The 27216-nt window shown below is 37.6% G+C and overlaps 1 protein-coding gene across 27 annotated transcripts in view; it reads left to right on the top strand.

Annotated features, from left to right (window-relative positions):
* GTDC1 (glycosyltransferase like domain containing 1) overlaps positions 1-27216 on the top strand; it is a 502335-nt gene that overhangs the window by 122301 nt on the left and 352818 nt on the right. For 3 of the 27 annotated variants that reach the window (XM_069577660.1, XM_069577661.1, XM_069577662.1), the window contains one exon: positions 8252-8425. The exons of the other annotated variants lie outside the window; for them this stretch is intronic. In XM_069577660.1, coding sequence (XP_069433761.1) covers positions 8424-8425 — 2 coding nt within the window. In that variant the 5' untranslated portion in view covers positions 8252-8423. The remainder of the gene's footprint in view (positions 1-8251; positions 8426-27216) is intronic. 27 annotated transcript variants of the gene reach the window in all.

Genomic DNA, 27216 nt, shown 5'->3' on the forward strand with positions numbered 1-27216 from the left:
TTAGGATTTGTATGGCTACAAGAAACAGAAAACCTACAAAACTGAGCACTTTTGTCATGTAACACAAGTCTGAAAGAGGCAAGGTAGCCCTGGTGTAAACCGACCTGCACGGGGACCCAGTCCCTGTCTATTAATGGGGAGATTTTTTAGTTAATGTGACAGTATCTTTAATGATTATAATTCCATTCAGATTTTCCATTTCATTTTGAGTGAGGTGTTAACAAGTTATGCTTTTCTAAGAAATTATCCACTTTGTCTAATTTTTCAAACGTATTAACTGTTAGGAGAATTTTCTCCTTTGGAGCTCGTCTCTCTAGCTTTTAGCTGTAGAAGTCACTCATCATTTGAATTTTCCTCTCGTGAGGTTTTCCTTTTTTAAAATTATAGGGTAGACTCATGAAGACAGATACCGTTCTGGTTTGGGATGCTCAGTGCCTGCCATTCCCAAATTAGCCTCAAACTGCTATACTGTGACGTTCTCCACTTGGTTTATAAACTTGGCGGGAGGTGGCATTCCAGTACTGCCCAGCTCAGTGTCCTTATATCATCAGTTGCATGCGCTTCTTGGGGTTTGGATGATGTTCTGACACTGTGTAAATAATAGTGACAGTAGGTGTGATACAGCATCCCGTAGTCCGACCCATATGTGACTCTTCCATTTTATGAGAACTGGCTGAGAGTTTTCCTCATCACTGTTGCCCAGCCAGCCAGCTTTCATATCCTGTAATGCCTAACTGTGGGATTCTCTCTCTTTCTCTCTCTCTCTCTTTTTTTTTTTTCTACCTGTCTGCTCTTGTGTCTAGGCAGTGCACACAGCAGCTTTCTAGTATTTGTATGGTGCTTAGGGCTTTGTTCACAATATCTCATTTCAGTGAACTTTCCTCTGATTGACAGTATAAAACCATTTGGACTTGAGGTTGAAAATATAACTGACCCAATGCTACAAAAATAGTGTGATACTGAAAACCAAATAACTGGCCATTCAGTCAGTCTCTGTTTCACTATTTTTCTCTGGCTTCCCCCTCCTCCCTCCCTCCCTCTCTCTCTCTCTCTCTCTCTCTCTCTCTCTCTCTCTTTTTCAAAGCCATGAACACGTACATGAATGACTAACACTTAAATTGCTCTAGCACATCCTTCATTGCAAAACTGGAAATTAACCATATTACATGCATCCTAAAGAAGAGTTTCCACACTGTATCTTTTCTGCTTTTCTCTGTGTTTCTTCTTCAGTGCTATCAAGAAGTAAAATATTCCAGTAGCAGGAGAAAAAAAATTTTCTTGTTATGCAGTTCGTAGTTTATTCTCACCATTGACTGCTAATTCAGAAGTGTTTGTATAGTTAGTAGCCTGCATTGTGAACCCACTGTTTCCAAAGAGCTAAGCACAACAGTGCGACATCAAGTGCATGTTTTGAATACTCCTTCTAGCATATTTTAAAGATAAAATTTCGCTTTTAAGATTCTGTACAGCCCCCAGGTAACAGTGCATCTTTATGTACGATATTATTTTATTTAAACAGACCCTGTACCTTAAAGATCTGTGGGGTAAATCTTCCATATGTTTAATCTTTTGAAATCTGACAATTGTATTTTAAAAGACAAACTAGATGTTTTATTCCACTTTTACAAAGGAGAGAAAATCATTATTTTTAATGAAGGAAATGGAAAGGGTAAAAAAAAAAATTCCCTAAATATCCTTAAGTGGATGAAAAGTCATACTTGTTTAAAAATGCTTTGGCTGTAGAGTAAGGACCTTCATAATTTTGCTTTTAGAAGTAACAGCTTATTTTTTATATAACAGTTGAAACTGTGAATCGAATCTTAGAGCGCTTCTAATCTAGTTGTTTTTCCTTATTTTCATTGTACTTCCACTCCTGACATTTGTTTATTGCAGAAGGTGTTTCTGCTTTATTAAGGTCTTAGTCAAGGAAATATGTTTGCGTTGGGAGCTCTGTAGGGTGAGCACAGAGCTGGATGTCTGACATCCTGAAGCTGTGGTGCAGCTGTTCTGGCGTCCTTCCCTTCTCTTAAGCCATCTCTCTTAGGAAAGCTTTCATGCTCACCAATTTCCTTGGAGAAGGGGATGACAGAGGATGGGATGGTTGGATGGTGTCATCAACTCAATGGACATGAGTTTGAGAAAACTCCAGGAGATAGTGAAGGACAGGGAAGCCAGGCATGCTGCAGTGCATTGGGTCGCAAAGCATTGGACACGACTGAGTGACTGAAGAACAACAAGCTGACTTTGGACACATTGTCCTGTTTAGTAAATGACTGATTCTTCTCCATCTTTCCTTAGTTTATACTTTGTGGTTCTTTCACATGATAGACCTGCCAGCCTCCTGACCAGCCAGCCCATGAGGATAACTGTAGGCAGAAACCAGGAGGCCTTGTGCTCACAAAAGTGCTGCATGTCTCTTTCATTATCCTATCTTTCTAAAGACCATAATCATCTATTTTAGTAAATTTTTTTCCTGTAAACAGTCTTTCCTGTGTTTCTCCTTGCTCACTGTCTCATGCTGATCATCACAACTTAATACTCCCTTTTTAGGAGAAATTCCTGTGATTGAATATAAGTAGTTGAGAGAAGGCTGGGGGAAGGGTGGTTTGCCCAAAATTTCCCCCAGACTGGTTTTCTTTTGGCTCTTTTCCAAGCTTTTTTTCCATTTTACCCCCTTCATCAGCATGTATTAAGAAGTTATATTAATGTATATATGTGGAATCTAGAAAAGTGGTACAGATGAACCTATTTTTCTGGGCTCTAAAATCACTACAGATGGTCATTGCAGCAATGAAATTAAAAGATGCTTGCTCCTTGGAAGGAAAGTTATGACCAACCTAGACAGCATATTAAAAAGCAGAGACATGACTTTGCCAACAAAGGTCCGTCTAGTCAAGGCTATAGTTTTTCCAGTGGTCATGTATGGATGTGAGAGTTGGACTATAAATAAAGCTGATCGCTGAGGAATTGATGCTTTTGAACTGTGGTGTTGGAGAACTCTTGAGAGTCCCTTGGACTGCAAGGAGATCTAACCAGTCCATCCTAAGCAAGATCAGTCCTGGGTGTTCATTGGAAGGACTGATGTTGAAGCTGAAACTCCAATACTTTGGTCATCTGACGCAAAGAGCTGACTCTTTTGAAAAGACCCTGATGCTAGGAAAGATTGAAGGCTAGAGGAGAAGGGGACGACAGAGGATGAGATGGTTGGATGGCATTGTTGACTCGATGGACATGGGTTTGGGTAGGCTCTGGGAGTTGGTGATAGACAGGGAGGCCTGGTGTGCTGCGGTTCATGGGGTCGCAAAGAGTCAGACACGTCTGAGCAGCTGAACTGATAGAGACACAGATGCCTAGTATGGACACGTAAATAGGGGGGCAGGACAAAGAGGAGGGTGGAACAAATTGGGAAAGTAGCATTGACATATATACACCACCATGCATAAAATAGATAGCTGGTGGGAAGTTGCTGTATAGCTCAGGGAGCTCAGCTCGGTGCTCTGTGATGACCTAGGAGGGTTGGTCAGGGGTAGATGGTAAATGAGGTCCAAGAAGGAGGGGATATATGTGTACATATAGCTGGTTCACTTTGTTGTACAGCAAAAACTAACACAACATTGTAAAGCAAGTATCCTTTATTTAAAAAAAGAAAAAGAGCCAGTGTCTAATCTAATACTGCTGATGGAAAGGCAGGTTTGACAAATGGGGACACACAGTGCTGATACTTAGTAAGCATTTAGTAAACTCTGTTGATTGAAAGACAGTTTAGTGCCTGTATATCCAGTTGCTATACTAGGAGCTTGTATTAAATAATCCCGAATTAAAAACCATCAGTGACTTCCTCTTGCATATCTTAAGAGTCCAGATTACACCCAGGATTCATAGGCCCTGCTTACCTCTGCAACCTCATCTCTCAGCCCCAGCAACTCACTGATCTGCTCTAGTAGTGACACTGGCCTGTCCTCTTACTCACAAACAGCAAACTCTTTCCTGCCTCAGGTCCTGTTGTTCCTTGCTGGTCCCCTAGCTGGTTACACTAACTCATGCCTGCTCTCCACACCTTTACTTACCTTTTCCATCCTTCCTCTTCTCAGAGAGGCCTTGCCTGATCACCCTGTCTCTATTTCAGCATCCTTTTTTTCTCTCCACTCTGTAGTTACATCGCATATGATTTGTGATGATTTTCTCTGTTTGATTTTTTCCTTTGTTCTGTAAGTCCCATGATGACAAGGGGCATAGTTGTCTTGTTTACCATTTTTATGCCCAGTATTTAATATGCTTCTTAGCAGATAGTAGCTGTTGAGTAAATACGGTTGAATGAATGCTTTCATATCTGTGGTTTTGAAAATACAAAGTATAGTTGCAATTGGCTTTGCTAATTTGCTGTTTTTTTTTTTTTTCTCTGCCTTCAGCACTACTAGAATCCTGTGTCCAGGGATATCATCTCTTCTACACAGAAACTGCTTAGAAACATTTACAGGCCTGTGTATTAAGGGCCTCAGTATTATGGGATTAAACTAAAGAATTCCTTATACACTTACTCACTTATTTTTATGGGCTGTATTAATCATACTATGAAATCAGTCATCATTCATTATGTAAATTTTGGTAATAAAAAATATAATTTTCTGGAATTTCCCCTGTATAAAAATGTTTCTGGAAAAAAAAAAGTTTCTTAGTTCAGGAAAGTTTATAGAATCTAGAATATGTATGAGATATTTTATAAAATTTCACATTATTGTATTAAAGGCTTTTTAATTTTGCTAGTGGCCACCCATGAAGAGTGGGCTTTTTAATTTATGGTGTGGAAGCTATAAGATAAATGAGAGATTAGAATTTGGCCCAAAGAAGTGTTTAGCTTGGCCACCCAATTATTTAAGCATTTTTAATTTTTACTGCTTTTAAGACAGACAGACATTCTTTGTTTTGGTCACAAGTACAACTAGTTACCATTGCTTTATACTGACTTGTTTCTAGATTTATGGTACTTAACTGGTTCATTTAGGCCTTTGTGTGTATGTCTCTGGTTTATACTCTGTCCAAGAATGCATCTTCAGATAATCTTAAATAAAATATATTTACATGCACATATACATGAAAGTGTTCATTAAAAGAATATAAATCACTCATGTTGGAAAGAAATAATACAAAACAGTAGGATAATCAGCACTTCTGGGTTCTAATCCCATCTCTGCCATCAATTAATTGTTTGACCTTGGAAAAGTAATTTTTTTAACCTTAAAGTCTTATTTTTTTCATCTGTAATTAAAGATTTTAGTTTCTTCTATTGAGTTCTATGATATTATAAATAAGGCATTAAAATCAAGATCAAGATTTAAGGAATTCTAAGACAAAGACAAATTTATTCTCTCATTCAACTTTGTTGTCAACCACTGCTTTATTTAATACAGAAATTATTTTCTGTCTTGCTTGTATATCTTCGTGAACATTTTACTTTTTTTAGAATTGAGAGGCTTAAGCAATAAGTCTTTCCAGTAGTGCTTATATCTTTTAAGTTGTTCTGATATAGCTTATTAGTTGTTTGGATATTCTGTCCCACCCTCAGGATTTCATCATTATATTTGCTTTTTCAAAGAGAATGTGGCTGACCTTTGTGTTTAGCTGTATGTCTCTACAGGGCATAGAACATAATATAGGTACACTAAATACTGAAGATGTTACTGTATAGACCTTAGTCTACAGTAATAGAACAAACAATCTCTAAAATCTTGGTTTAACATAAACATGTTCTGAGCTAGGAAGAATTGTGGGACATCAGATTGGGAGGATAAGGCAGATTTTGTTAGTTCATGAGCATTCTTGAATTCAAGGTTAAGGATTTAGGGAGCTTTTGCTTTAGGCTATGAATATCCCTTGAAGGGTCTTCCCAGGTGGCACTAGTGGTAAAGAACCCACCTGCTAATGCAGGAGATGTAAGAGACGTGGGATGGATTTATAGGTCAGGAATATCCCCTGGAGGAGGGCATGGCAACCCACTCCAGCATTCTTGCCTGGAGAATCCCATGGACAACGGAGCCTGGCAGGCTGTAGTCCCAAAGAGTCACAGAGAGTTGGACACAGTTGAAGCGACTTAGCTTGCATGCATCCATCCTTTGAAGACTGTCTTACTCAGGACCCTGTTAGTTGCACATAATACACTCCAATTCAAGATCACTTAAACATAAGGGAAAGTGTATTGGCTCATGTAACTGAAAGTCGAGAGTGACTCCAGGCAAAGCTGGATCCAGTGATTCATTAGGCCTCTTGTTTTCTTGACTCTCCTTTCCTCTGGTGTGGCTCTCTCCAAATGGATCTTTCCCAGAGCTGAACTTATCTCTCCTCTGCTTAGTTACCCTATCTGAAGGAGTGTACCTTTCTCTTGACAGTTGTATCCAAAGTCCCAGATTGAGTGGAAGGACTTTTTTTAAAAATTGTGTGGTCTTTGAATTTATTACTGTGACAAAGAACATCTGATGTCATGATTGGCCAGACCCAGGGTCACATGGCCACTAAGGGGTTGACCGCCCCCAAACCTTTTGAACTGAGTGCAAGAGAGCAAAAGGAAATTGCACTGCTACTATCTGAAGAAGAGGAAGCAATGTTTTACAGGTAAATCACAGTGAATACTGCAGTCAGACACGGAAGTGAGGTAAGGAAAACTGTGTGCAGGACAATTATTACATCTGTATGGGATGGAGACCATGGATGAGCGTAGAGATGGCTATTGGATTCTTAACAGCTAATGTAGAAGTAGATTCTGAATGAGAAAAACGACAGTAGGGATGATAAAGGTGAAGGAAATAGTATGAATGAAATTTATATTTGCATTTCACTAGTTTTAAAATTTGTCTAGGAACTAAATTGAAACTTACTCTTATCCTATCTATGAAAAAAATATTTTATATACAAATTAGTATAGGAAAGACCACAGAGAGCACAAACTACTTTATTAGTTATAATTATTTTTAAAATAGCTATGCTAGTTGTAAATCATTTATATTTACCCATCAAACTGAATCAGTGGGTTTACTTTGGCAGCATTTTGAGTTATTCCATATACTTTAATGCAACAAAACTTGCTTTTCTTTAAAGAATTAATGTAACACTTAATAAAATTGATAACATATGTATATACACACACACATGTATGTGTGTGTCAGTGTACATATTACATACACATACACACATAATCAGTAAGAGATTCACTACTTGGTATTAACTTCTCAAACTTATCACCCACTCCCCTCAAAAAAAGGGAAGAGTCAGGTATTAAGTGTATCTATGCTGAATCCCAAAGTAGAAATGAATGAGTGAAGCTTGTGGTTGTCACTCAACTTGCACTCAGTTTTAGGAAAGCCAGTGTCTTCCTCAGTGGTCTGGATTGGCAAGGCGTCTGTTTGAAGAACACACACTGTGGGCCAGACACAAATGATAAGAAGGTGAATAAGACAGTATGCTTTAGGAATGAATTACTTCTCTTGGATATAGTTCTGTTCCTTTTACTTATTTATTTTCTCCTATACTCTTTGGACAGTGTTCACTTGAATCAGCCTTTCTAAAGCTGTCAGATACTAATATGTTTCTAGGAAAATCTGCACACGTGGTAACCTATCTTTCACTACAATAGTAGATCTGAAAATATAGGGGATTTTTTAGCCCATAGTCTGTTTTTCTGTATATTGAGATATTTATTTATATACAAACTGTTTTGGTGATTTTCAGAAAATGAAAGTGGCTAAGAATGTGAACTAGTTTTTTTGTCATTGGTTTTTTGTTTTGACTCCTTAACCTTAAGTAAAATGAAAACTTACTTCATGAAGTCCAATTATATTAAATGCATATATTATTTGTATATGGTGCATGTCTGTGTATGTACACACCATTTGTATTGTAGAGTTTCTCATTCAGATGTAGTGATTCTTAGCTTTTATTTTGTGACATTGCTGAATGTCTTCAGTCTTCTCGAAGGGGATTTTTAAAACGTTTTAAAACAAAAAAACATCAATTCATTTTTATTGAAAAAATACTTCTCTATACCATTTTATAAGAAGATTGTTGCCAGGAATTCAAGCAATAGCCTAGTGCCATTATCACAAAGGTTTGGCAGTCCTTGACTCTTGCAACAGGTGGAAATGGAGTTTAATTCAGGGGCTCATAAAAAATGATTAGGGGAACTATGTAATCATTTTAGTAGCAGTTATTATTTTTTCCAAGTATTTAAAAATACTTAATGGCATTCATATTTTATTTGCAGTACTTTTTGGAAAATGTAAGACAAGAGAAGTAGAGGTTGTGCTCTGAAATTTGAGTATTGAATATATGAGTAGAGGAAATGGCCACCCACTCCACTGCAGAATTCCATGGACAGAGGAGTTCATGGGGTTGCAAAGAGTCAGACACGATTGAGTGACTGACATTTTCATTTTATGTAAGTAATCATTTTGCTTTTTTTGGAGGTCTGATTTTGTTATTTAGAACTGGGAGTAGGAAAAAGAAGACACACATATACATACACACAAGAAGAAGAAACAGTGGCAGTTTTAGATTTGAGGTACCTGAAAAGCATTCAGTCTTGTAGAAACATGATCTTAATATTTGCCTTCCTTCAGTCAGTTTTATTTTAGATAAAATGCTGGCAGATGGTAGTGATCCACTTAAACAGCGTTGAGTTTTCTTTATTTTTTTTTCCCATGGAAAAAAGCTCCCAGAAAACTTTTGTTCTTTAATGTGTTCAACATGCATATACTTTACAAGTATTAACTAGTATTAAAAATGCAGTTTCTAATTAGATGTCTAAATCTGAGAGGAGTTGTGGTGAATACCAGCCCCTTAGAATTACTGAAAAAGGAAGTTTTGAGAAATAGTTGGATAAATAGTTTTCTTTTTGGCTGTTGCATCCTTCAGCTTGCTCTGGCCCCAGAATCAGAGGAATTTGCGTTATCAGTGTTTAAAAAACTGTCATATTCTAGGGTTTCTAATGCATATTGCTATTTTTAATGATAAACCCTTAAGATATTGATTATATCAAAACTTGGAGAATTCATGACATTTACATTCTGTTATGACCACAGTAAAAAAGTTACTACTTCAGTTATTATGGATTTTTAGTCTTTAGAAGAGCATCAGTAGTTACAGACTTGGTATGTCTTAGATTTTAGAGAGATTGTAGGAAATCTGTAAAGTAACATCACAACTTGGTTTTGTTTGCTATTTTTGTTTTACATTTTAAAATGTGGGGGGTGATGGGGAAATCCCTTCTTTCCGAATTTATCTATATGAGTCACCTGAAGCCTTCACTCTAATAGAGTTTAATGTAATAGTGCTATTTGAATCAGTATTTCCACATTTGCAATTCAGAATATTCAGTTTGAAATCATCAGCATTCATTTTCATTTCTGTTTTACTTTTCAATTTGCCGTACTTTTTTTTTTTTTCAGCTGCTAAGCATACTAAACCAAGAATGTCTTCTTTTTTCATAGACATGGAGCGTCAGTTGTTCTCTCACTCTGTCTTGCTGACTAATGTGGTATTTGTTCACAGCTCCAAACCACAGATTAGACACTTAGATATTGACTAATCTTGACTTATAAATATTAGCCACACAATGTGAATTCCTTCAGTGTTTGGGCATTCCTAGGAATGTTTGATGGGTTTTAAGTTTCTCTTTGTACCTGTTAGATGAATTATTACGTAGTAATTGTGAGGGACTTGGGGAGAACACTGGACTCTTAGAAGTCAGAGGAGCTGAATTCAAGACAAGGTTCAGCCACTTAGCTATCAATGGGCAGATTCATTGTCCTTTTGTGTCTTCATCTGCAAGACAGTGAAAAGAAAAAATAATACCTGTCTCTTTATCTTCAGGGTTTGTTATGAGGATCAAGTGAGATAACGTTCAAAGAATATTTTGTAAACTGAAGATGCTATTGTGAAATTAGAATTTGTGCTGTTGTTCTTTGTAACTCCTTTGTTCTGAAATGTTCATTTTTAGGTTATTAATCTCTAGCCGTTATTTTCTTTTAAAATGTAAGTAGAAGAGATGGCATAAAATTAATACTTTAATTTAAAAAATTTATGTTTCAAGAATGTTTGGCCCACAGCTACAATATGCTGCTATGTTTGTTCATCAATACAGATGGTTCATAGCGATTGGGGGAAATGATAGTATGGATATTATTCAGATATTTTTGGTTTCTATTTAATTTATTTCAGTTGTGGCATCAATTTTGAATTATAACTGAACCAGCAGCAGTCAACTAAATATTATAGTGGGCGTGTGTCTGCTCAGTTTCTTCAGTCATGTCCGACTCCTTAAGACCCTATAGACTGTGGCCTGCCAGGGTCCTCTGTCCATGGGATTCTCTAGGCGGGAATACTGGAGTTGGTTGTGGTGCCCTCCTCCAGAGGATCTTCCCGACCTGTGGATTGAATCCATGTCTCTTAAGTCTCCTGCATTGGCAGTTGGGTTCTTTACCACTAGTGCCACATGGGAAGCCCATTATAGTGGGTTGTTATTGTTGTTGAATCGCTCAGTCATGTCCGACTCTGCAACACCATGGACTGCAGCACACCAGGCTTCCCTGTCCTTCACTGTCTCCTGGAGTTTGTTCAAGCTCATGTCCATTGAGTGTATGATGCTATCCAACCATCGCATCCTCTGTTGCCCTCTTCTCCTCCATCAGGGTCTTTTCCAATGAGTCAGTTGTTCACATCTGGTGGCCGGTGTTGGAGCTTCAGCTTCAGCATCAGTCCTTCCAATGAGCATTCAGGATTGATTTCCTTTAGGATTGACTGGTTTGATCTCCTTGCTGTCCAAGGAACTCAAGAGTCTTCTTCAGCACCGTAGTTTGAAAGCATCAATTCTAATGAATTGAAATAGTGGTCAGATCTGTATTTCTATAATTAGAAAAAGTGAACTAGTTCTTCATTGTTTATTCATTTTTTTCAGCTAACATTTGTTTAATAATTCTTATTTTGTAGGTATTTTCCCAGGTACTGGATTGATTTGAAAAAAAATTGATTTGAAAAAAATTTTGTGTTTATGAAAAAGGTAAAATGGAAGGTGGCTAAATTAAACCCTTGTCTGTTAAAGACTTTAAAAGAGGAAGAAGGTATACATTTGTGTCATGGTTCTAAATGTTTGACAATATCTGCTTTTTTTTTTTTTTTTTTAAAGAAAAGCAGCTTTTATGCCTATTGAAAAAAATGACTGTAATTTTGTAACACAAAAGTAGGTTTTTCACATGTACAGTATCAACTCTTTGTTTAAACCCCAAAGAATTATATGAATGTCTGAGCTTTCAGAAATTTTACATTAATTTTAATAAAAGAATAACAGCTGAATAACTGCCAAAAATATTTGTTAAATGGAAACAAATGTTCTAATATTTCAAGTTGATATGAATTTTAGTAAACATAACAAGTTTCTTATTCACAGTAGAAATGGCCGTTTTAGGTCAGCTGTATCACTGGCTACCATATTTGTGCAGATCAATTAGCTGGAGTATATCATCTTTAAAACTAATTATAAATGTGCTTGAAAGCTTTTTATTAGTAGGTAAAAATTTTGACTAGACCTTGTATGTATTAGTTTTGCTTTTTTCCCACCCTGTAGAAGTAGACTTTCCTTATTTCTTTGAGTATACTTTTACCTTTGCTAATTGGAGGTGAAGGTAAAATACGACTGCAGGTGAGCTGGAGAAATCTGTTTGCCGAGCTTATTGCAGAGAAAGTGACCTAACCTGCTCATTTGACTTCCTCTATTTTTTTAGACATTGTATTTGAATTATTTCTTATACCTGGTAAGAGTTAGCTGTTGTTGAGTCGCTCACTTGTGTCCGACTCTTTGCAACCCCATGGACTGCAGCATGCCAGGCTTCCCTGTCCTTCACTGTCTCCCAGAGCTTGCGCAGACTCATGTCCATTGAGTCGGTGAAGCCATCCACCATCTCATCCTCTGTTGTTCCCTTCTCCTCCTGCCTTCAATCTTTCCTAGCACCAGGGTCTTTTCTAATGAGTCAGATCTTCACATCAAGTGGCCAAAGCACTGGAGCTTCAGTGTCAGCATCCATCCTTCCGATGAATATTCAGAACTGATTTCCTTTAAAATTGGCTGGTTTGATTTCCTTGCAGTCCAAGCGACTCTCAAGAGTCTTCTCCAATACCACAGTTCAAAAGCATCAATTATTCGGTGCTCAGTCTTCTTTATGGTTCAACTCTCACATCCATACATGAGTTCTGGAAAGACCATAGCTTGGACTATACTGACCTTTGTCACCACAGAGACCTTTTTCTCTGCTTTTTAATATGTGGTTTAGGTTGGTCATAGCTTTTCTTCTCAGGAGCAAACATCTTTTAATTTCATGGCTGCAGTCACCATCTGCAGTGATTTTGGAGCCCAAGAAAATAAAGTCTGTCACCGTTTCCATTGTTTCCCTATCTATTTGCCATTAAATAATTCGACTGGATGCCTTGATCTTAGTTTTTTGAATGTGTAGTTTTAAACCAGCTTTTTCACTCTCTTTTTTCACCTTTATCAAGAGGCTCTTTAGTTCCTCTTCGCTTTCTACCATAATGGTTTTGTCATCTGTGTATCTGAGGTTATTGATATTTCTCCCAGCAATCCTGATTCCAGCTTGTGCTTCATCCAGCCTGGCATTTCACATGATGTACTCTGCATATAAGTTAAATAAGCAAGGTGACAGTATGCAGCCTTGATGTGTGCTGTGCTTAATCATTCAGTCATATCCAACTCTTTGTGACCCCATGGACTGCAGCCTGCCAGGCTTCTCTGTCCATGGGGATTCTCCAGGCAAGAATACTGGAGTGGGTTGCCATGCCCTCCTCTAGGGGATCTTCCCGACCCAGGGACTGAACCCAGGTCTTTTGCATTGCAGGCGGATTCTTTACCATCTGAGCCACCATGGAAACCCAAGGATACTGCAATGGGTATCCCTTCTCAGGGGGTCTTCCTGACCCAGGAATTGAACTGGGCTTTCATGCATTGCAGTTGGATCCTTTACCAGCTGAGCTCCCAGGGATAGATGAAGCACAAGCTGGAGTCAAGATTACCAGGAGAAATATCAACAACCTCAGACATGCAGATGATACCACCCTTATGGCCTTGACTTACTCCTTTCCCACTTTTGAACCAATCTGTCATTCCATGTCCAGTTCTACTTGTTGCTTCTTGACCTGTACACAGGTTTCACAGGAGGCAGGTCAGGTGGTCTGGTATTCCCAGCTCTTTAAGAATTTTCCACAGTTTGTTGTGATCCACACAGTCAAAGGTTTCAGTGTAGTCAATGAAGCAGAAGTAGATGTTTTTCTGAGATTGTCTTGTTTTTCTGTGATCCATTGGATGTTGGCAGTTTGACCTCTGGTTCTTCCGCCTTTTCTAAATCCAGCTTGAACGTCTGGAATTTCTCGGTTCATGTACTGTTAAAGCCTAGCTTGGAGAATTTGGAACATTACCTTGCTAGTATGTGAAATCAGTGCAGTTGTGAAATAGTTTGAACATTCTTTAGTACTGCCTTTCTTTGGGCTTGGAATAAAAACTGACCTTTCCAAGTCCTGTGGCCACTGCTGACTTTTCCAAATTTGCTGGCATATTGAATGCAGCACTGTCACAGCATCATCTTTTAGGCTTTGAAATAGCTCAGCTGGAACTCCATCACTTCCACTGGCTTTGTTCGTCATGATGCTTTATAAAGCCCAGTTGACTTCACGTTCCAGGATGTCTGCCTCTAGGCGAGTGATCATTCTGTCATGGTTATCTGGGTCATGAAGATCTTTTTATATAGTTCTTCTTTGTGTTCTTGCCACCTCTTCTTAATATCTTCTGCTGCTGTTAGATCCATACCGTTTCTGTCATTTATTGTGCCCATCTTTGCATGAAATATTCCCTTGGTATCTTTAATTTTCTTGAAGCGAACTCTGGTCTTTGGCATTCTGTTGTTTTCTTTTATTTCCTTGTATTGATCGCTCAGGAAGGCTTTCTTATCTCTTCTTGCTATTCTTTGGAACTCTGCATACAGATAGGTATATCTTTCCTTCTCCTTTGCTTTTTGCTTCTTTTCTTTTCTCAGCTATTTGTAAGGTCTCCTCAGACACACATTTTGCCTTTTTGCATTTCTTTTTCTTGGGGATGGTTTTAATCACCACCTCCTGTACACTGATACACATCTCTGTCCATAGTTCTTGAGACACTATGTCTATCAGATCTAATCCTTTGACTCTCTTTGTTACTTCCACTGTATAATCATAAGGGATTTGATTTAGGTCATACTTGAATAGCCTAGTGATTTTCTCTACCTTCTTCAACTTAAGTCTGAATTTGGCAATAAGGAGTTTATGATCTGAGGCACAGTCACCTTGCAGTTTTGTTTTTGCTGACTGTATAGAGCTTCTTCATCTTTGTCTGTAAAGAATATAGTCAATCTGATTTTGGTATTGAGCATCTGGTGAGGTTCATGTGTATAGTCATCTCTTATGTTGTTTGGAGAGGATATTTTCTATGATCAGTGCATTCTCTTGGCAAAACTGTTAGCCTTTGCCCAGCTTCATTTTGCACTTCAAGGCCAAACTTGCCTGTTACTTCAAGTATCTCTCGACTTCCTACTTTTGCATCCCAGTCCCCTGTGATAAAAAGAACTTCTTTTTTCGGTGTTAGCTCTAGAATGTCTTGTAGGTCTTCAGCTTCTTTGGCATTAGTGGTTGGGACATAGACTTGGTTTGTGATAATGAATGGTTTATCTCAGAAATGAACAGAATTTATTCTGTCTGCAGAGAGATTGCATCCAAGCACTGCATTTCCAAGGCAGAGTAATGTACCCAAGTACTGCATTAGCGTGAGATTGCACCCAAATACTGTGTTTTGGACTCTTGTTAAAGAATTAAGTAAAACTAATAAACACCAACTACTGACAATCCTCTTCTCAACTTACCCTCTTCCAGACAATTCAATATCTTCTTTCATCCATTTCTTTTGCTCTTCATTTTCGATATTTTGTATAGTGGTTCACTAAGTAACAAACAATTCTGAATAGCTATTAATAACTTTTTTATTTTTTGTCACTGCTAAATGGTGGTACCTATTCCATGACACTTGGACAGTATTAGTAATGGTGAGGAAGTGGTCATTCTGTGAGTGGATGAGAGGAAAAAGAAAAATTTGTAAAGTAACAGATGGATAACTCATGTATTTTTGAGCAACTGAAATTCAAATGCAAACAGGCAAAGTATACTTTAGGGTTCTTTTGGTGTCTTATGATATTTAATACTGCCTTTTTCTTGAACTTTTATAAGCAAATGATCATCATAAATTTTCCCAGGAAATATTGTTATTTCTAAGTTCCCTGAAGGTAGAGGCACTGCCTTTTCCCACAGCTTTTCCCAAGGTCCAGTTCTTAGTGTTCAGTAAATATTTGTTGGATTAGTGAATAAATAATACTAAGAAATACCAGTAAAATTCATAAGACATATACTCATACTCTTTGCTATGTGCAATTTTCTAATTGTATTTATTTATGGATTAGAGACACATAGGAAAACAGTACTCACTGATTTTCTATCATATGACATTATTTAACAGTTGCTTGGTCTTCCCAGGTGGCTCAGTGGTAAGGAATCCACTTGCCAAGGCTGAAGACGTGGGTTCCATCCTTGGGTAGGGAAGATCCCCTGGAGGAGGAAATGGCAACACACCACAGTATTCTTGCCTAGAAAGTTTCATGGACAGAGGAGCCTGGCAGGCTATAGCCCATGGGGTTGCAGAGTCAGACAAAACTGAGCCACTGAGCACACAGCATGTTACTTGCTTCACAAAGTTAAACATCCTAGTTTCTTCTTCTCCGTTCTTTCTCTGCGTATTACAGTGTCCTGCACGTAGTGGCTGTTTAATACTACACTTGCATTAATACAGTGCTTTACTTTAGTAGAAATACTTCATGCTTGTTGGAGTAGGTGGCTGTTTTAGTGGTTTTCACTTTTCTCTTTTAGATTCTTTTTCAAGTAGCAGAAGATGAAGCTGTATTGAGTTTGAAGCACATGAGACAGAATTTAAAGTGATAAATAGGAGGTATAAGATTTGGAATACTGAGGCTTTTCTTTTTCCATGATACAGTGGCAAAATGCATAAAATGGTTACTGGTTTTTAGTTAATTGGCCAAAAACTTTAGTTTGGAGAATACAAATATGAGAAAATAAGGTTTCACTAGACATGAACTTACTATAAGTTGTTAAAACCCAGGAGCTTTTTGGAAGTGTACAGATTATGACGACAGAAGGAAAGTGGAGGAATAATAATGATTTACAGTTGCTGGGGGTTTACCTGTTGACTTAGCAGTGATATCCATCTACATGGATTACTTTGTAGAAATAGTTCATTACTGTTTTTCAGGATAGTGTTGCTTGACTTTTGTAGCCCTTTTGAGCATTTTCAACAGTTCCATTGAAGAATACCCTCCTAGCTCTTGTTGTATTTTAAGTATTTATCGTATTCCTTCCACGTTACTAACAACTTTACTTGTATCACTGTATTTTGGCAATGTCATCCATTTGACCATCCTCTTGCCCATTCCTCTCTGGGAAAATGTCTTTATTGTTAAAGAAAACCCTGAATAGCTTTCATTTCAATTCAATATACAATTGACTCTTAAACAACTTATGGTTACCCTCCCAACTTAAAAATGTTAGTATAACTTGACAGTTCGCCCTCTGTATCTGCAAATCCACATCTGAGGATTCAACTAACTGAGAATCAATTGAGTATTGCTTATTTTTGTACATATATTGTGCATATTTATTGAAAAAAAATTCACTTATTGGGTGGGCCCGTTTGGTTCAAACTTCTGTTATTCAAGAGTCAGCTGTTCTACTTCTGTGCTTTCTGCCTTTTATAAGCATCTGTTTACCACTGGAGAAGGAAATGGCAACCTACTCCAGTATTCTTGCCTGGAGAATCCCATGGACGGAGGAGCTTGGTGGGCTACAGTCCACGGGTCACAAAGAGTCGGACACGACTGAGCGACTTCACTTTCACTTTCATTTACCACTTAATAGGAGTAAATTTGCAGAAGGCAATGGCACCCCACTCCAGTACTCTTGCCTGGAAAATCCCATGAATGGAGAAGCCTAGTGGGCTACAGTCCATGGGGTTGCTAAGAGTTGGACATGACTGAGCGACTTCACTTTCACTTTTCACTTTCATGCATTGGAGAAGGAAATGGCAACCCACTCCAGTGTTCTTACCTGGAGAACCCTGGAGCCTGGTGGGCTACTGTCTGTGGGGTTGCACAGAGTCCCCATGGGTACAGTCCATGGGGTTGCTAAGAGTCGGACATGACTGAGCGACTTCACTTTCAATTTTCACTTTCATGCATTGGAGAAGGAAATGGCAACCCACTCCAGTGTTCTTACCTGGAGAACCCTGGGAGCCTGGTGGGCTACTTTCTGTGGGGTTGCACAGAGGCAGACACGACTGAAGCAACTTAGCAGCAGCAGCAGCAGAAGTAAATTAGGATTGTTATCAGTGCCATTCTAATATCAAATTTTTATATCTTTTCTCCCCCTACTTCTCAGCCCTGTCTTGCTTTTGATTCCTATAAGCAATCTCTTTTTTGGCATTAACTTTGACCTCAGCTTGAAGGGCAGAAACCTTCTTGACCTCTTTTAGGTCACTCTGATTAGTTCTTATTTTGTAGCCTGATGTCATTTCTCCTTTCCACTACTTTTAAATTATAGCTCCGTCCTGTGTCTTGTTATAAACCTTTTTGTTTGACTACCAGTTACTTTTCCAATAAATAATTTTCACTCATATGGTTAATGAATAATAGCCTGGTCCTTTGCTTGTGATAATACTATTCGTCTTAAGCATATTCTCCATTTGGTGAAGAGAACTTGCTTCCTATAGGTGCATTGCTTTTTCTATTTTTGATTTCTATGAGTGGTCACATTACTAAAAATTTTAAACATATAGAGAAATAAAAGGGAGTAGATAATGAGCCTATTTACCCTTAAACAATTATAAATAATTCCCCAATCTGGTTTTATCTAAAATCTGCTTAGCTCTTTCCTATTCCATATTATATTGAAGCAAATTCTTGATGTTCTATTAGTAAATTACATATTTCACTGTGTATGTCTAAGTGATAAAAATCCCTCTTTTTTTGTGGGGGCGGTTGTACCTCATGGCATGTAGGATATTTGTTCCCTGACCAGTGACCAGAAATAGGACCCTCACCTCCTGCAGCGGAATTGTGGAGTCTTAATCCCTGGACCACCAGGGAAGTCCCTATAATTTCTTAAAAATAAAACATAACTGTAGAGTGATACCATTATCACCTTAATAAATCCTAAGTAATTCCTCAATATCATAAAATACTATATTTACCATACATAGGGTGCTACTATATGCTAAGGAGGAGAAAATTAAATCTCCCAGGACTCAGAGTATGCTCAGCATGCTGTGTACTAAATGGCTGTCCAGTAGAGGCTTCCTTTTGCCTAGAGAGGGGAAATCTGGTGCTTCTTATTTGAGAAATGATTAATTGGTTGGATTTAGTGGCTCACTTAGTATCTTTAATGCTTTGTATTCACTTTCTTTTATTCCTGCATCTTATATGTTTTATTGCCTTGTATAAATAGTGCCCTCTGGAGTTGTGAGACCAAAGCCTGTGATGCCATGGGGGCAACACTACCTGTAGATGGGCCCTGGACATCAGCATTTATATTTAAATATCCTGCAAGTCTTTCTAAAGTAAAACCAGGGTTGAGAATGCTGGTCTAGTTATATATGATCTGAGCTTAGTACAAATAATAGTGTCTATTATACTTTATCTTCACCAGTTCAAGATTGTAAGTATAAATATAGCTCAGTAATTCTCTTAGCTTTGTTTCACTTGCGGGGTATTTCCTTTCTTTTTGTTTTGTTACTTTTAAGGGATAATTATAGTAGTATGAAACATTTTGTCCACATAAAAGCTTAGTAAAGAGGTTAAATGTTTTTGCTAATTAAAGACAACACTAATTGGACAGATTGTTGTTTTGTATTAGTAAATTTAATTATTTTTTAATCAGAGCACAAGAATTTTTTTTAAGGAATGCTGCTATTATTTTTTTTTCACTATGTGAGCAATTTAAATAAATAAATTTTTTTTTTGAATAGTTGATTATGCTTGGTCTGTAGTTGGGACAAAGACTCGGTCCATATACACCTTACCTATACCTAAGTCATCTTCCTTTCCTTCTTCCTTCCTTCCTTTTTCCTTTCTTTCCTTCCTTCTTTCTTTCATGTCTCTGTGTTCATGTGTGTATAATTATGACACTGAACATTTGCAGAAGTATTGAGTAAAATGTCATTAATTTTCTTTTCACTTTTGTGTGGTAGATTAGTATGTATGTCAAATCTTACTTCCTAGGAAAGGAAAGTGATATGTTCAGAAGTCAAATGGTTTGTCTATTTAAAAAAAATCAAATTAGGAAATTAGAATTGGTTAAGATAGTAGCCTGTGGTTTATCCTGTTCAAAAGCACATTTTTCAGTGTCATGAATGCTTAGTTTTTTAAAATATTAGGTGTTGCCAGTCTTTTGGTTTCACTAAAATAACATGTTTCTTGGAAATCTTTTAATCACTTTTAAAATTTGAGTACATGTGTGATAAGTCACTTCAGTTGTGTCTGATTCTTTGTGACCCTATGGACTGTAGCCCATCAAGTTCCTCTGTCCATGTCATTCTCCAAGCAAGGATACTGGAGTGGGTTGCCATTCCCTTCTCCAGGGAATCTTCCTGACTCAGGGATTGAACTCGTCTCCTGCAACTCCTGCATTGCAGGTAGATCCTTATCACTGAGCCACCAGGGGAAGCCTGAGTGGCTAATTTGATTGGCTATCTCTTATTATACTGATGTAACCAACTGTATTAATTTCCCAAGATTCTATAACAACACGGTTTATTCTGTCACAGTTCTTACGGCTAGAAGTCCGAAATCAAGAGCTGGCAAGACTATACTTCCTCTGAAGGGTCTAGGGAAGAATTGTTTCTTGCCTCTGCCTAACTTCCAGTGAATCTCTGCAGTGTTGGGCATTTTTGGCATGTAGGTGCATCACTTCAGTCTTTGCCTCTGTTGTCACATGATTTTCTTCTGTGTGTGTATCTCTTTATGTCCTTTCCTCTTTTTAGAAGAACAGATGTCATTGGATATAGAACCCATACTAGTCTAGTATGATCTCATCCTAACTTGAATACCAGGGGTTAGGACTTAAATAGATCTTTTTGGACAACACAGTTCAACCCATTATACCATCATCCTTGAATTCACTATGTCATATGATGCCTGTTACATTCTAGGCTTATAATACATTTTTGTTAAATGAAGGACTGCTTGGTACCAGTATGTAAATACAATAAGCAATGATAAAGTCTTTCACTCTGGAACCATTGCAGTAAGAAATTATATAGTCCACCCCCTCCGTGAAGAAGTGTGAGGTATTATTTTCAGCTTATCAGTAAAAGCAACAAAAAGGTTTCAGTGACTTCGCTATGGTCACATAGGTAGCTGTCCACAGGGTGCTACGGCATGCACGCTAAGCTGCGTCAGTCATGTCTGACTGCGACTCCATGGACTGTAGCCTACCAGGCTCCCCTGTCCATGGGATACTCCAGGCGAGAGTCCTGGAGCGGGTTGCCATGCCCTCTTCCAGGGGATCTTCGCGACCCAGAAACTGAACCTGTGTCTCCTCTGTCACCTGCGTTGGCAGTTGGGTTCTTTTATGCTGGAGCCACCTGGGAAGCCCTGGGTGCTATTGACAAAATGTTAATTATTTGCTTCCCATTTTAGAGTCTTTCATGATACTACTTTATTTTTTTCTTACTAATCAGTATTTTTAGATATTAATACCCGGCACTGAGATGACAGACATTAACATAGTTAAGACTCTAAAGCTCTTCCTATCAACCTGCTGTCGTTTTACAGTCGAGAAAAGAGAGGTCTGGAAAGGTTGAGTTGTCGAGAACGATGAGTAGGTGATGGCATTTCTGGGTGGGTCCTGAGTGTTTAGTGTTTAATTCTATAATGTGAATCTAATGTGGCAAATTTGATAGCACCTAGAGGACACTGATGAAGATCAGTAACAGGCTGGAAAATAGATCCTAGAAGAATTGGAAATAATTTGGAGGCAAAAGTAAGGGATGATTTAATGAATCAATAATGTTCTCTTGCTATTGAAGGCAGATAAACAGGCTCAAACAAGAGATGCAGAGTCAGGTTTGTTTTCCAGCTGGAAATGTGACTTTGAGATTGTTAAGAATTGTCACGGGGCTTTTGAAAAGGAATGAACTCTGCCCTCATCATTCAAAAGAAAATGAAAACAAAACCCACACAAATCCACTTAGCAGTTTGAAACCTTCAAGTTTTTTCAAATCCAGTTATTTTCATGTTTCTTCACTGGATCTACTTCAGTGCTTCCTCCTCAGACTGCGACTCTAAATTTATTCTAAAAGGAGAGATTTCTGCCCAGTACCATCACAGTCTTTGAAATCCTTGAACCTGTGGCTCGTCAGTGCCTGGTTTTTATATCTGTTTCCTATGGAACAGGACATAAGGTAGATGGTGTCTCTTAAATCTCCCGTCTTCAGATTACCGTAATATTCATACATCACACTTTTGATAGATAGATCAAGGTTTGATTTCTTCAGTAGGATCCTTGATGCCTTCCAAGAGCTAAAAGCAGAAGGAGTAGTTCAGTCCTCAAACAGAACTAGGGACTTCGCTTGTAATCCAGTGGTTAAGACTGCACTTCAACGCAGGGGTCGAGGGAACTAAGATCCCACATGCCATGCAGCGCTGCCAAAATAAAAGTAAACAGAAAGGATCCAACTCCTTTTTTAAAAATTGAAATATAATTGCTTTACAATATTGTGTTAGTTTCTGCTGTATACAGTGTGAATCAGCCATATGTATACATATATCCCCTTCCTCTTGAGCCTCTCCTCCCCTACTGTGTCCCATCCCACTCTTCTAGGTCATCACAGAGCACTGAACTGAGCTTGTACTCTGTAGCAGCTTCTTGCAAGCTATTGTACACGTGGCTCACATGGTAGTGTGTTTATGCCACTGTTACTCTCTCAGTTCATCCCACCCTCTCCTTCTCTCCCTGACCCAACTCCTCTTAAAAAAAAGTGACTAATAATAATGCAGTGGTATTGTGAAGATGAAATTAAACCAAATGAGCTAAAGGATATAAGAAGCCTAATGCAGTACCTGGCACAATGTGAGTGCCTCATAAATTGTAGAGTGTTTATTTTTTAGCACTGTACAATTTTCTCACATACTATAGCACCCCATCTTTAAAACGAAGCTCTGAAGCGGTCAGAAAGGGTAGTGATAGCATCTTCTTTAAATATAAGAAAGTTGAGTTTCAGAGAGTGGTTAGTTCAGTATCATATGGCTATTTATGCATAGGTTTTTCAGATTCCATAGCCTTTTTCCCCTTTATTTAAACTTCTAACTTCCTGATTCACTTACTTAAGCTTCTAGCTATAGGTATAAGGGGTTAAGGGAGCCAGCACTTTAATTGAATTCTCGATGCTTTTAAGTCTGAATGCAAATGAAGTAGCCTACTTAAAAGGCTTTGGAAAATAATTTAAAACACTAAACAAACATAAAATCGAACGTTTCTTTTAATTATTTTAAGTTATTGAATTTATTCTCTTAATAGACAACATTTTCTTTACTTGGTGGTAAATGAGAAACATCTAAAAAACAATCAGTTTTAAAAAAGAAAGGGAAAACTTCCTATAGCCATCTTTCTCTTCTAGTTACTGTATTAGCCTTCTTCAAATACTCTCTTAATAGCAAATTCTGTATTGCTCCTAAGGCTTTTGTTGTAGAATTCCTGAGAACTGTAGCTCTCTCCTTACTTTTTGTTGGAGGGACTAATTTTATTAACATGTGGCAATTAAACTGACACTAAGAATTATGAGCAGATAATGTAGGACATTGCAAGATTATCTTTTTTTTTTTCTTTTTTTAAGTTCACTGAAAGAAAACATTTCCCATAATTATTAACAACTGTAGAAAATCCTGTGAAAAAAACTGGTGGAAAGTACTCCACTCTTCTACAATACCTAGGATTTAAAAAAGAAAGATTGGACCTGTTAATGCAATATACTCACTCTGCCTGTGTAAACTTCCTTCCACGTAAAGAACTGAGGCAGGTGTTATTAATAAAAAAAATAATAAAAAAAGCCTTCTATGTTAAATAAGGATGCTATTCTGCCAGCTTTGAAGCTCACACATACTCTCTAACTTATCCCAGCTTTTGCTCATCTGGTCTTTAAATGGCTCCTTTCATGTGGTCAGCCCACGAGCCGTGCGTACTGCCACTCAATCACGCCACTGTACGTCGCCATCATGGGGTGGCTTGCATGATTTGCATTTCCTGTACTGTTTGAGCTTCAATGAGCTCCAAGCGCCACGTATGAAGAAACCACTGCCAAATAATGCAACGATTTTAGTCAAACCAGATGAGCTTGTGCTGGAGTCAGGCTACCAAGTGGAGTGGGGAGGGGAAGGAGGTTGCCAGGATTTCCTTTAAAAAAGGATTCCTCAAGATGTCCATACATGCAAGATGTGAATTTCTTAGCAAATCTGGCCGTCGACTGTAAGAAGGTTACTTTTGGAAAGATAGGTCTGAAGTGCTATGATGAATAACCATGTATATGCTACTCTTAGAAAATTCAGTGTTTTAGATTTTAGTATTACATCATGCTGCCAATATAATTATTTATTATGACAATAATAATTTTGATGACATTAATTTTCTGACCATACAGAGTTAAATTTAGCAAAAATTAAACACATTGATTACTTACCCGCTTGTCCTATTAACAACAAAAAAAACAAACTTGTATTTTATTTTTAAGAAATGATAGATAAATGCTGTTGGACAACTATTGCAGCAACGGCTTAGTAGTGGGCCAATGAATAGCTACTAAAGTGGGGAAGAGGGGGGGAAGCATGTACCAGATACTAGTCTTCACGAAAAACATAGACAGATGGGGAGACAGACCTATATGATGCCACAAATAGATGAATATCTTGTAAGGATTTCAAACAAATGTTGAAAGATCCAGTGAAATTTTAAAAGTTAGTTTAAAAGTATATCTTGTGCTTATAAATAGTGTGCTTATTCTGCCTACCTGAAACCCAACCTGTAAATTGTTCATGAAATATTTTATCAATATTAAGCAAAATAATGCATACTAAAACTGTATATAATGGCAAAGATATTAAAAAACTTCTCAATAATAGCATTGACTTTAATTTTACTTAAGCTTCATACACTCAGTTATGGTGTTATTAATGTTGTTTAATTGCCGAGTCGTGTCGGACTCCTTGTGACTCCGTGTGACTTTTTGTGATTCTGTAGCCTGCCAGGCTTGTTGTCCATGGGATTTCCCAGGCAAGAATACTGGAATGGGTTGACATTTCCTTCTCCATGGGATCTTCCTGACCCAGGGATCAAACATGCATTGGCCTGCATATTCTTCACCACTGAGTCACTGGAGAAGCCTAAACTTCAGCAGTAGTTGTGTTAACTATTAATTAATACTGTCTTAAAGATCTCCTGTTCTTGTATACAGACAGTTGAAGGATAGCCTCTTTTCCTATATAATATATACTTCATAAAAATGTACCATGTAACTAGCTGTGGATGCTACTGTAAGTTTTTAGTTTAGTACCAGTTCCCTAGATGATATCCTAGCAGCTAATCATTGTCCATCATGCATGCCCTACTACAGTTTTAAGATATTCTAAAGAGGAAGTTTCAAAGCCACAGGTACTTACTAAGGAAATTACTGTATTATTATGTATGTTAAGAAAATGTATGCAGTTTATGTGAATGAAAAAACGAAGTATTGTTAGAGCTATCACAAAGTGATTTTGCATGTTGCATGTATTATGCAGTAGTCTAAGCCTGAAAACATTTTCGTGTGATGAGGATTGGAGTGTTAAAGGACCAGTCTTTACTACCTTTTTAATTCTCTTCTCTACATTTTTTGTTCCATTTTTTAACGGTAATCTTACTTTGCTATATGACTTTATCCTTTTCTAATGCTCAGTTTGGCACAATTGAATTGTCACTAGATTATCTGCCATGGGAAATCTTGAACCAGGGAGCACTTTTTTTTCCAAGAACCGGAATTTGAAGGAGGAAAACTTTGCACTCCAGAGCTCTTTGAGGTATTCAACCTGATAGGTTCACTAATAGTATTGGAATGTTGTATCTTAAGTAATGTCATAGCAGTTATATAGATTATCAAAGTTAGTTTTGCTTACTTGGTAAGTTAGCTTTTAGAACATTGAACTTATTGTTGAAATTTTTAGTTTTATGTAAATATACTTGAATAATGAGTAATATTGTACCAACCTTTCTTTGAACATTTTTCTTGGTTACTTAGTTCCTAAGAAACTATTTCTTAAATCTAAAAATAAGTTATATTTTTAGATGCTTAATCCCATGGGGGAAAGGAACACATTTTGCATCACTTGTCTTTAATTTATTAAACAATTCTGTAATGCACTCTGTACAGAGATCATGAAAACCACTGGCACACATTTTTCTGACCTCACAACATAAGCTGTACTCTTGTGGCAATCCCGGCAAATGTGTTTATAAAGATTCCAGCAATAATAGTCTTGTGACTAAATAAGAAACAGAAGCTAAAGCTAAGACCAAACAGATACCTATCGGTTTCCTTGAGTTTAATCTGATTAAAAATGGCTCTCAAAAACATTAAATACAGTGTCATGTCAGAGAGGCGGTATATGATAAATATAGTTCATGATAGGAAATCGTTATTAAATCAGCATTACTAGTGAATCTGTTATGGAAATTTCCCTGTAATTTAGTTAAGATTCCCCCATTTTTCACCTCCAGTGCATCACTGTACTTTTCTGCTTTAATGTCAGGTATGTAATTTTCTATTGACTGAAAGGCACTTTACTTACTTTTAAATACCATACATCTTTTTTGTTATCACTAATCAAACATGACCTGGCTCTTCATTTCAACTAGAAAAAAAGTGATAGGCAGAGGAAAAGAGAATCCCTACTGGTCGCTGGTCACCATGACCTAAATACCACAAACCTCAAGGCAGCAGCCACCTGGCCCTTCACAAGGGCAAACAGTTGTTTTGAAAGAGAAACACAGCAACTTGGTTGAATCCCAGCTTATTGATCGCCCTGCGAATTTAAACATAATTATTATTTGATGTTAAAAAGTTGAGAACTTCATATCTAACATTATCGCATCCTCTCTACTGTTTGCTTTGAAGAGATACTGGTACAGTGTTAGTCAATATAACTCATATATTTGTAGCTAAACTCTGAGTACTCTAATTTTTTAATAGCTCAGAAAGCATTTTTTAAAAAGAAATATTTTTACAAGGCAAGAGGATTATTTGGCTGACTTACATTAATGAAACATTTTGGCACATGTTAAAGATTTCATCAAGCTATTACAACCACCCCCAAAAAATCTTGGTTTCCATTTAAAATGTCACCAATGTGGAAAAAATACCATCAATCAAGTTGCATATCTTCTAACTGAAGGGGGTGGGGGGAAGCAAAAGTTAAAAAAAAGAAACAAACAGTGAGCTTCCAGTGAATTTTTGGCTTCCCTTAAGGAATTCTGACTTAGATATGGTCAGTTATCTGTGGCCTTAAGATTATCTTTTTTCCTCTTTGTTCCATTGTATGTTTTCATCTTCGGAGAAATAAATCTATGGAGCAATATTCCTAACTTTATGCTTTTCTAGTCAGACCCTGAGAATGCTTCAGTTTTTGTGAGAAAAGTAAAAATTATAACAAAGAACTACAAAATTGTTTATCACTTTTTCCTTCTTTGTTTAAAATTATGCTTATGATTTAGTGTGAACAAAGGCCCCCATCACAGGAAACTTAGATACGAAGTCCTTCTTATGAGTTTAATCCAGGAAGAAGCCTGTGTACAGGTTGTGGAAGCGGAAGTGGGACTCTTATGCATTAAAATGTAGCCCCTCTTCCAGCATTATGTGTGGAAAACGAAGTGGCTGTTACCTAATTACGCTCCCTGAATTCTGTAGGTGATTCTTGTCTAGTGGTCTTAAAAGTGTTGGTGGCTCAGTCATGTCTGACTCTCTGTCTCCTTGGACTGTAGTCCACCAGGCTCCTCTGTCCA

The sequence above is a fragment of the Ovis canadensis genome, chromosome 2, assembly GCF_042477335.2.
Source record: "Ovis canadensis isolate MfBH-ARS-UI-01 breed Bighorn chromosome 2, ARS-UI_OviCan_v2, whole genome shotgun sequence".
In the NCBI taxonomy this organism is placed as follows: Eukaryota; Metazoa; Chordata; class Mammalia; order Artiodactyla; family Bovidae; genus Ovis; species Ovis canadensis.